This window comes from Mya arenaria, chromosome 6, assembly GCF_026914265.1.
Source record: "Mya arenaria isolate MELC-2E11 chromosome 6, ASM2691426v1".
In the NCBI taxonomy this organism is placed as follows: Eukaryota; Metazoa; Mollusca; class Bivalvia; order Myida; family Myidae; genus Mya; species Mya arenaria.
Window position 1 is genome coordinate 36,031,266 of NC_069127.1, and position 10,907 is coordinate 36,042,172.

The 10,907-nt window shown below is 36.0% G+C and overlaps 2 protein-coding genes and 1 long non-coding RNA gene across 3 annotated transcripts; 1 reads left to right on the forward strand and 2 right to left on the reverse strand.

Annotated features, from left to right (window-relative positions):
• Positions 1-1,218: 1,218 nt before the first annotated feature.
• On the forward strand, positions 1,219-1,632 carry LOC128237751 (homeobox-like protein HDP1). Its single transcript, XM_052953336.1, has one exon. The coding sequence runs from the start codon at positions 1,219-1,221 to the stop codon at positions 1,630-1,632; it is 414 nt and encodes a 137-aa protein (XP_052809296.1).
• Positions 1,633-2,206: 574 nt separating this feature from the next.
• On the reverse strand, positions 2,207-4,251 carry LOC128237166 (uncharacterized). Its single transcript, XR_008261512.1, has 2 exons — positions 4,159-4,251; positions 2,207-2,296 (listed from the first exon to the last, which is right to left on the reverse strand). It is a non-coding gene; the product is annotated as an uncharacterized LOC128237166 (long non-coding RNA).
• A 790-nt stretch (positions 4,252-5,041) lies between these two features.
• Positions 5,042-9,968, reverse strand: LOC128237752 (perlucin-like protein). The gene is made up of 4 exons (XM_052953337.1): positions 9,876-9,968; positions 7,781-7,866; positions 5,945-6,041; positions 5,042-5,166 (listed from the first exon to the last, which is right to left on the reverse strand). Exons 1-4 carry the CDS (start codon positions 9,919-9,921, stop codon positions 5,042-5,044), a joined length of 354 nt encoding a protein of 117 aa, XP_052809297.1. The 5' UTR covers positions 9,922-9,968.
• Between the last annotated feature and the right edge of the window lie 939 nt (positions 9,969-10,907).

The following is a 10,907-nucleotide window of genomic DNA, read 5'->3' on the forward strand; positions in this document are numbered from 1 at the left end:
AGTGGTGAATGACTGTAGCTGTGTAAGAGTGGTAAATGACTGTAGCTATGTCAGAGTGGTGAATGACTGGTGGCTGTATCAGAGTGGTGGATGACTGATGCCTGTATCAGAGTGGTGGATGACTGGTGGCTGTATCAGAGTGGTGGATGACTGGTGGCTGTATCAGAGTGGCGAATGACTGGTGGTTAGATCAGAGTGGTGGATGACTGGTAGCTGTATCAGAGTTGTGTATGACTGATGGCTGTATCAGAGTGGCGGATGACTGGTGGCTGAATCAGAGTGGTGGATGACTGGTGGCAGTGTCAGAGTGGTGAATTGCTGTTGCTGTGTCGGAGTGGGGAAAGATTGGTGGCTGTATCAGAGTGGTGGATGACTGGTGGCTGTATCAGAGTGGTGAATGACTGGTGGCTGTATCAGAGTGGTGGATGACTATAGGTATGTAAGAGTGGTGAATGACTGGTGGTGTGTCAGAGTGGTAAATAACTGGTGCCTGTGTCAGAGTGGTGAATGATTGGTGGATTTGTCAGAGTGGTGAATAACTGGTGGCGGTGTCAGAGTTGTAAATGCCTGGTGGCTTTGTCGGAGAAGTGAATGACTTGTGACTGTGTCGGAATGGTGAATGACTGGTGGCTATGTCAGAGTGGTGAATAACTGGTGGCGGTGTCAGAGTGGTGAATTACTGGTGGCTGTGTCAGAGTGGTGAAAGACTGGTGGCAGTGTCAGAGTGGTAAATGCCTGGTGGCTGTGTCAGATTGATGAATGACTGGTGGCTGTGTCAGAGTGGTAAATGACTATAGCTGTTTCAGAGTGGTGAATGTCTAAACCTGTGTCAGGGTGGTGAATGACTGTAGCTGTGTCAGAGTGGCGAGTGACTAAACCTGTGTCAGAGTGGTGAATGACTGTAATTGTGTCAGGGTGGTGAATGACTGTAGCTGTGTCAGAATGGTGAATGACTGTAGCTGTGTCAGAGTGGTGAATGACTGTAGCTCTGTCAGATAGGTGAATGACTGTATCTGTGTCTGAATTATGAATGATTGTTGTGGCTGTTTTAGACTGTTGAAATGCATTGGCTGTGTCGGAGAAGTAAATGGTTATTGCTGTTTCGGAGTGGTTAATGACTGTAGCTGTGTCAGAGTGTTAAATGCCTGGTGGCTGAATCAAAATGGAAAATGACTGGTGGCTTTGTCAGAGTGGTAAATGCCTGGTGGCTGTGTCAGAATGGTAAATGACTATAGCTGTGTCAGAGTGGTGAATGAATGTAACTGTGTCAGAGGGGTGAATGACTGTAACTGTGTCAGAGTGTTGAATGAGTGTAGCTGTGTCAGAGTGGTGGTGAATGACTGTAGCTATGTCAGAGTGGTGAAAGACTATAGCTGTGTCAAAGTGTTGAATGACTGTAACTGTGTCAGAGAGGTGAATGCCTATAACTGTGTCAGAGTGGTAAATGACTATAGCTGTGTCAGAGAGGTGAATGAATGTAACTGTGTCAGAAAGGTTAATGACTGTAACTTTGTAAGATATGTGAATGACTGTAACTGTATCAGAGTGGTGAATGACAATAGCTGTGTTAAAGAGGTGAATTGTGTCAGAGTGGTGAATGACTGTAACTGTGTCAGAGTGTTGAATGACTGAAACTCTGTCAGAGTGGTGAATGACTGTGGCTGTGTCAGAGTGGTGAATGACTATGGCTGTGACAGAGTGGTGAATGACTGTAGCTGTGTCAGAGTGTTGAATAATTGTAGCTGTATCAGAGTAGTGAATGACTATAGCTGTATCAGAGTGCTAAATGACTGTATCTATGTCAGAGAGGTGAATGACTATAGCTGTGTCAGAGTGGTGAATGACTGTAGCTGTGAAAGAGTGGTAAATGACTGTAGCTATGTCAGAGTGGTGAATGACTGTAGCTGTGTCAGAGAGGTGAATGACTGTAACTGTTTCAGAGTGTTGAATGATTGTAGCTGTATCAGAGTGGTGTATGACTGTAGCTGTATCAGAGTGGTGAATGACGTGTGGCTGTGTCAGAGTGGTGGTGAATGACTATAGCTGTGTCAGAGAGGTGAATGACTGTAACTGTGTCTGATTAGTGAATGACTCTGGGTGTCGATGTATGGATCGTTATACAATAGGAATGACAGACAAAATTAATGATATACATTCTTTTCATATTCAAAATAGTTGTGGGCGAATATTGAAAAGGTCAAGCAACTGATGAATTGTATTTTATTTCTGTTTAAGTACATCAAAATTGCTAGTTAAAATCCAATGGTAGATGTATCATCCTATGACAACTGCGTCACTGTCAATAAGAAAAACCTTTCCAAATGATTCTGAATAGCAATGGAATCATATCAAGGATCCAACCGTATCATATTAATATTACATGAAGTAAGTTTATTTTGAACTTGCCATTATGAACAATGACGACCATTTAAATCTTGTATTACTTTCCATACTAATAAATCAATAGTAGATTTGAAACATCGGTGCAAGATGGTACTGTTGACCAAGATCCGGATGTTAATACAAAAAAGAGAGTGATTGTTCAAGTGAAGTATCAATATTTTATTAAAGTTAAATGAAAGAGAAGAAACGGGTGGTATATTGCATAACGCTTAACATAACTTGACACTGTATTACAAAAAAAAATGACTTTCAGTTTAAAAATTTGAAAAAATCATTGCCTGTGGTACTATGTAAATAATTTTCTTGTAGCCTTATTTCGTCTTGACTGCAGGGTCATGTATAATACTCAATTTTGTGAGATACCGCATTGATCAACCCTATGTTTTCTTGTGATTAAATTCTGTGTCTTTGATTGTTCTACAACAGCCAGTAACTTGTTTTTTCAATAAGGACTTTTCTTAAAGTGAAAAGCCAGGTTAGTGTCTATATGAAACAAATAGTAAAAATAACTGTGGCCATAATCCAGTTTAGGATAACCTTCACAAGGAATAACGGCATAAATTGGATCGGTGTCGCCATTATATACTCAGTTTGATTTACTGAATCAGAATTTCCACTTACAGTCGCTCAGATGAGCAAACTGTTTTATGTTTTGTTTCCCAGTTGCATCGACGCGCATGCACTGCAAATTTGGAGCCAAGTCGCAAACGATAATCGCAAACACTGTTAGTTAACGTTACTGAACTCAGGGCTTTTTTACATAAGTGTGGCATAAGCCAAATGATCTTATCGACTACGCCTGTGTTCAACGATATTGTCGTTATCCTACGCAATTATCTCTCCTCTGTCCACATACGAGAAAAGATTGATTCCATCTTTACGAGATTGTTTTAAACACGCGATGTTTAAATAAGTTCCCTCAAATAAGTTGATTAAAAAGTAAACAATAAAAAATATTTCCAATGAAAGAAAATAATAACTTTTTTTGAACATCATCAATTACTTTGCTTGATGGCAGGGGTAAATTATTTAAATTGTCAAATCTATGAAACTAAAAGTTCTTTAGTTCTTTGAATAATTTACCAGTTTATAATGCGTAGTAGACGTACGTTGCCATAATAAACAATGTCGACAATAATGATACAACGGTCATTACATTCTTCACTAACGGTCGCTAAGATGAGCAATCAGTTTAGTTTTATATACCTGTTGCATTGCAGTGCATACACTGCAAGCAGGGAATTAATTCGAAAATATTAACTGCCAACACCATTAGTTAGCTATAACTGAAGTCAGGGCTGTTTTACATGTACTTGGCATAAAACAAGACATCTGACCGCCTACGCCGGTGTATGACGATATTGTCAATCTCCTACGAAGTTATATCACTTGACGAGCACACACAAGTTCGAGGATAGTTGGATTTCATTGATATTCTTTTTAAAACTTGTATTTTTTTAAGTGTTAATTATGCCATATTTTAATAAAGTTCCATTATATGACGTTATTTTAAAAGAAATATAGACCAATTATTAGATCCTTTTGAATGCCGCCACGTGACTTTCAACCTATCACGTGATTATTGTGTTACTCTACGACAAGGGAAGTAACCGCTGTGTGGCATTTGTCATTGTATACAACGATCATTGGTAAATGCTTGACCAATTGATTCATTTTCGATAAGTGAACACAATGAATTTAAAACAAGTGTAAGTACTTAGAAAAAATGTATATCCTTTGTATGTATGAATGTACCTGTTTGCTTTCTCACATATGTAATGGTGGTTTTCTTCGCAACTGTCATCATACCAGTATCCGGATTGCACGATCCAGGCACAATCTTCATCTAGTATGAGAGATTAATAATGTTGTTTTTTTCAAACATGAATGCAGAATAGTCTTTCTGACGGCAACGAAGAAAATTGTAATACAGTAGGAACACATTCAGCGGATTTAGCTTTGTAAGTTGGTTTAATTGTAAGTCATTAACATTACAATTCTTTTTATTGTTATTCTTTCGCCCAAGTATATTTGGTAAAGATTATAAATTGCACTAATTTTAGCAGTATATACCACATGAATTTAAGATGAATGTTGGTAAACTGTTGATAGGTATTTCGGACATATTTTCAGTCGGATTGGTGTTTTGTCATTTTTTTGTTTTCAAAAATAAACTTTCATTGTACAATGTATATAACAAGCAAAAGTAATTAATCGCAAAAGAATGCAATATGCATATGCATACCCCAACTACAAACCTTTCAGTCAATTAAGCAAGAACGTTGAACCATCAAATGGTAGACATTGTATCTCATTTGTCAACTCTGTTCGCTTAAACTTGATATATTTATTTGTAAAAGTGTTATGTACACCAAATCATAATTTGGTGAGTCATATTAGGTAAACCCTAATATAACTGCATAGCTTGTGCTAAGAGACACGAACAAAAACCGCTTTTATCCGTCCAAAAAAACGATATACCCATCCACATTCTGTTTACATATGACGTCAAAATAACATGACATGTACACCGTCAGCTTGCTACTGCTACCGAATGGTCGAACAAAATCGCATAAGGGTGGAACCTTTTTAAATCACCGCTCATACTTCAAAACGAATTAAGTAAAGAAAGTTAATATTAACCTTTGTTGTAGTTATTAGGTTCTGTTGAAGCCCAGTTGATGAATTCTGGCTGTGTTTTGCTTACCATCCAATTCCAGGAACCCTCCTCTACAACGTCACTCAGGGCTATCCAGAAGTACTCTGAAAAGAATATTATAATATCTATGTTTTTGCTAATCGCATGCATAACTGGTATAAAGTATATTACCGTGGGCAGAATATGTTTCAAATATGCAACATTTCAACACAACTTGCTAGTTTATAAGCTGAAATGATTTGTTGTTGTTTTTCTTTAGATTAGGTTAGATAGTTTTAAATATTCCGTTATTGATAGGGTTTTAGATAAACCATTATTGATAATTGGTTTAACAGGTGTGAACTCGAAATCAATCAATCATTTTTGACATCTTCAAATTTAAAGAGGAAATAAATATTGTGCCGCTGATTTGCGCGGCACTGAGACATGCCTGCTTCCTGCCTCCAAGGCAAACTGATCATTACCAAACACATACACCCACCGACTTATGATTTAGGAAATGGAAAAATTCGGAGCTCCTCGGCCATTTTAATCAAAAACAACCTCGGATGTATATGGACGGTTTACATACTCAGAAATCGATACACTTTTACATCCATGCAAGAAGATCGCGTAGTAAATTCAATTTAGCAGTTAAAATTAATGACTTTGCTCTTGGAAATCTTAAATATTTTTGCAATAATACACTTCACTGGCAATCAATTTAAACTTTGACCAACAAACACAAGCCAAAACACTTCATTTTATTAATAATAGTATTCAAAATTTTACGAACTACTTCTACCGATGTACCAAGGTTATTTTCGATTAAAATGACTGAGGAGTTCCGAATGAAATAAAAGTTTATTCGTTCTATAAATAGATAATCGATTTACTGCTCACTTGAGGAATTAAATCCTTTGAGCTGTGCTTGGAGATACACATTTTCCTGCAAGGTTTCGATTTCTACCAGGGTTCCTCCCATTATTTGACACATTATCTGCAAAAAGCAATAATATAAGGCTTATTAAACAAAAAGGCAAAGTAATATATTTCAAGACTTATATTCTTGGGAGATGTTACACGAAAGCCAAAAGTGTCAATGATATATTATTGAGAAATGCAATAATTAATAGCGTTTTCTTTATGCTTTTTAGGTCAAAATGCATTTTAGTTTAACTGCAGTTTATTTTTCCTTTTGATTTAGTAAGAAACAACGTAGCGTTCACTGTGCCCGTATAAACATTATTTTTTGTAAAAATAACATCACCAAAACGACGACATGATTAATTTGACATTTTTATTGTTTTATCAAAATAGAAACAAACTATTTGTAGCACTTCGATGTACGATCAAACTGTATTTCACTCGTTACCACAGTCAATTATATTTCTAATATTGGATGCGCCACTCGTAAAGTTTTGTTTTCTATGAAATAGATTTCGATCACACCCGCGTGTACGTATGTAAAAACATAATACGTAAACGATGGTGACTCTAGGGACAAGTTCCGTAGCCTAAAATGAAACCAAGATCCTGTGTAAACAGACAAAGAGCATGGTCAACAAACACTCGACGAGAGACATACCACAAAGGAAATTCGGTTATAATTGCTCTAAGAAAAGCATTGCAAGAAATGTGTATCAGAATAAACTAGGGATCAAGGCATGTTGACCACTTTTCGATTATGTAATCGAAATCAAAAGTTAATGTTTGTAATATGTGTACTATTAAATAATGAATAATTTGGAAAAAAATATTATGCAGAAGTTTTGTGTTGTTTTGAAAAAAAATGAACTGATAACATTGAGTGTTTAACCCATTACTTTAAGGAACATTTATTTATTATGTTGTTCTACTGTAACTTTGTATTTATAGAGATTTAAGCCGCATAGGAAAATTAGGCTCCGATATTATTCAAACGATAAAAGGCGGCGTAAATCGTTAACGGTCGTATAGTCTTTAGTCTTACTTCTTTATAAACAATGTTATCTGCGCCTTCTTTCGTTGATGGTTCTGGTTGGTTATTTGTTTGGCATAAAAACGAGTGTATTTTAAGATGACTGTTTAAAGATGCACTCTTACTCCCAAAACGGATTTACCACAATTCATACAATTGTTTTAGCATACTTAAAAGGATGAATAAATGTTGAAAACAATGGTTCTTATGAAGGATTCTGAGTTTAATTTGAAAGAAAGGTGCAGCAAACACGGTATTTCTACCTTATGAGACGAAAGTGTATCACTGCTAATCTTTTAGCACTCACCAATCATTTAATATTTTTGCGTTGTCTGCTATTAAATACTTGGTAAAAATATTGTTATAAGTAATTAATATTTTCAATAAATCCATTATTTAGTAAGTAGTTTAAGGTTTATCACTCAAAAACTATGTTTGAAACACATGTGTATGTGTTTATTTTGAATAAGACTCTTTATCTGGTCTGCGTTGGTTTCATTTTATAATGACCGTTACAAACACTTTCCAAAGATTTAAATTTATCTCCAACATAAACGAGGTGAGAGTGGTCTAGTGGTATAAGTACCGCCCCTCACCCAAGAGAATGTGGGCTCGATCCCCACCAGGGGTACTTTCTTATGGCCTCTCAAAGAGGTCATATTACATTGGTTTCTGCCCAGGAAACGGACTCGATAGTGATCTTTTAAGATATCAGCTTTCCTCACAATCGAGCTGAAATTAATCAGTATAAACAAAACCAACATAAACGAAAGATTTACCACAGCGCCAGGCCAGGATTCCACATCTCGACTGAAGTGATAACACATATCTCCATGGGTTGCCCAGCCACTAGGACAAGCTTTATCTGCAGCCATAAAATGAATGAATTAAGATAGCATTACTACTTATAATACTGCATATCTCGACTGAGATATTACTGTGTGTGTACCACGTGATAAATTACGTCATATATGCTACGTCGGAGGGCAAAATTTAGCTTAAAATAAAGTCTAATGTCAATGATAACATTTCTTTTTCTACACCATTTTAAATAAAACAAAGGACAATCTTTGCCGCTTCAAAAGCCCCGCCTTTGTTTTATTACGGAAATTTGATAAGATGATTAGTTTCATCAAACACTTCGACAAACCTGTTTCCAAAATAATGTTTTGGCAGTGCTCCGTCAGACGGCCGTATTGTGAAAAGGTTTGTCGAAGTGTTTTAAGAAAGTAAACTATCAATCAAACTATGGTTTAAGACCGACGGTCAGGCTCCGTAAGCGGCATAGACTGCGCTATGTTTCATTTAAAATGGTGAAGAAAAATTGAAGTTATCTTTGTTTAAAGTCTTCATTACAAGCAAAATGTTGCCTTCCAAAGTAGCATTAATGACGTAATTTATCACGTGGTAAACACACACTGTATTAGCGCGACCCTTCATCAGCTACTCAACCGATTCGAAACTTTCTAGCACACCGGATAGGCATTTCCGGTGAATTCAGCCCTGCTGGAAAACTCCATCTGGCATCCCCCCATGCCAGATTAGTCACGCGCTGTGACGTAATGATTTCAATTTCTTTTATAATACATTTTATGTTATATTAATTATGAGATTTAAATAGATGAGTTCCATTAACATTTACTTTACAAAATATACTGTAAAAAACAAAACAAAATAATCCTTAAAAGACGTGATGTCGAAGGAACTTATTGACGCATGCAGTGAATAAAAATTACTGCGCGTCATGACGTCAGTAAACATCATCGCACGTGCTTTTTGGTGATGTATACAAAAATGCCCTTTATGTATTTTCTTCTCGGCAAGCCTCGTTACCTGGCCACGCAGGTGCCCTCGGGACGGATTTTTCTATCCGGAACAGGAACACATGATTGTTATACTTATTTTATCTATCGACAATACATCAGAATTGATAAAAGGAACACGATAGTATTCCAAGCCACTGTGACAGGCTTAATAGCATATAAATACTGACATGTTGTCTGAGCAATGGTTGCAGATTAAACAATTGCTGTGCAAAAGGATTTGCCTAAAAGTTATAAAGCAGACACAAAGTGTCGTCCGCCAAAAACTACGGTAACCCGATTACAAACGATGTTTTTAGCGATTGTTATGGTTTTCAACGCGATTACGATTGGTTCCGACAATTAATCACCCTAAATGGTACATGAATACTTTGACTACTTGACGATTGCCTCCATGGTTTACGACGGCGCGTGTGAGTACGTGTTATGTTTGTATTCGTTGTTGCCAATACGATTCAGTTCGAATTATTGCCAAAGGGAGCTTTGTATATCCAAAAATCGGCTTCGCTATCTTTTGAAAACGGTAAAAAAAATCATTCAATAATGGGGTCATCTTAGCATTAGAACATGCGTTATCACTCCTGATATATCACAGTGCTCAAGTCAGACTTTGAAAAGGGAAGGCTGTAAGGTCAGAAAGGGCACTTTTAATGCGCACTGAATGAGCCTAAATGATGCACTTGCATGGGTCAATGTTCAATTCACATTATGTTTGTGTTGTAACCTCTTTTAATACTAATATTTTGTTATGAATATCAATGCATATATCTTTATTGAATTGTCAAAAGTATGCATATTTGTTATTTTTAAACTTATTTCTAAAACATGACTTGAAAATATGTCCAATAAATATTTAAAAAAAAATCAAAATCTTCAAAGTCAGCCCTGTCAATCAATATGGCACAGGGGGCGTAGTGAAAAGGCAGCAAGTTGCCGGAAAAGGGCACTCTGTCCTGCTATCAATGCCTAGCTTGAGCACTGTATCATGATAAGAACACAATATACATGTACTAATCAATAAAGAAAAGTTCAATTTAATAGTACTACTTACATAATGCGAATGAAAGCGAAAACACAAAGACATGTAATAGCGTCATATTATCCTTTGCATGTGTTTAACTTTATTTGAAATATTTAGGACATTTAGAAGAGATAAGATCTCTATAACACTCACATAAGTAACAACAGTACGTGTTTGAATTGTGAGACTTACGAAAACCTTAGTATTTTACCTTTCTCTCATCATCGTCGTCGTCGTCATCGTCATCATCATCATCATCATCATCATCATCATCATCATGATCATCACCGTCATCATCGTCATCATCAAATTCATATGAATAAATTATCAATTTTATATGTCATGTTCTCACTATTGTATTCAACAATTCCATTTAAACGTTATTTCTTCTCATTAGCTTCGTATTGAAAGCAAAATGTGTAAGACACAACTCAGACTTTAACAAATTCAATTCAATTCAATTCATTTTATTCAAGTAAATAAACGCCACCGGCCCAAAATACACAAAATGTACAAAAAAAACAAACATAGTATAGTAGTTGCAACATACGATTTACACATTTATCATATCTAACAGATGGTATACATAGATTGTTAACTTCAATATTATATTATCATTTTCAGTAGACATTAAAGAGTAGAAATCATTTAAATTATTACCAGATGAATACCAGTTAAAAAGATATTGTCTACGAATAATATCGAATTTAGGACATTGAAAGAATGAATGATATACACAATCAATAACTGTCAAATGTTGATTCAGACAATATATACAAAGTCTCTCATCTTGCGGAGTATTTATACATCTTCCAAGTTCAATATTCAGCTTATGGTTGGAGCAGCGCAACCTAGTAAACGCAATCTTATATTTTAATGGAATTTCCAGATGTAGGAACATTTCTGTATTTAATAATGTTTTGTAATGTTTATAATGATGACACCTTGAGGACTCACTAATGTCGTTATGCCAGTTTTGGACGAAACAGTCAATCAACCGTTGTCTAAAAGTATATATAAATAGATCTATATTTCCTACATCTTGAGCAATCCAAATATATC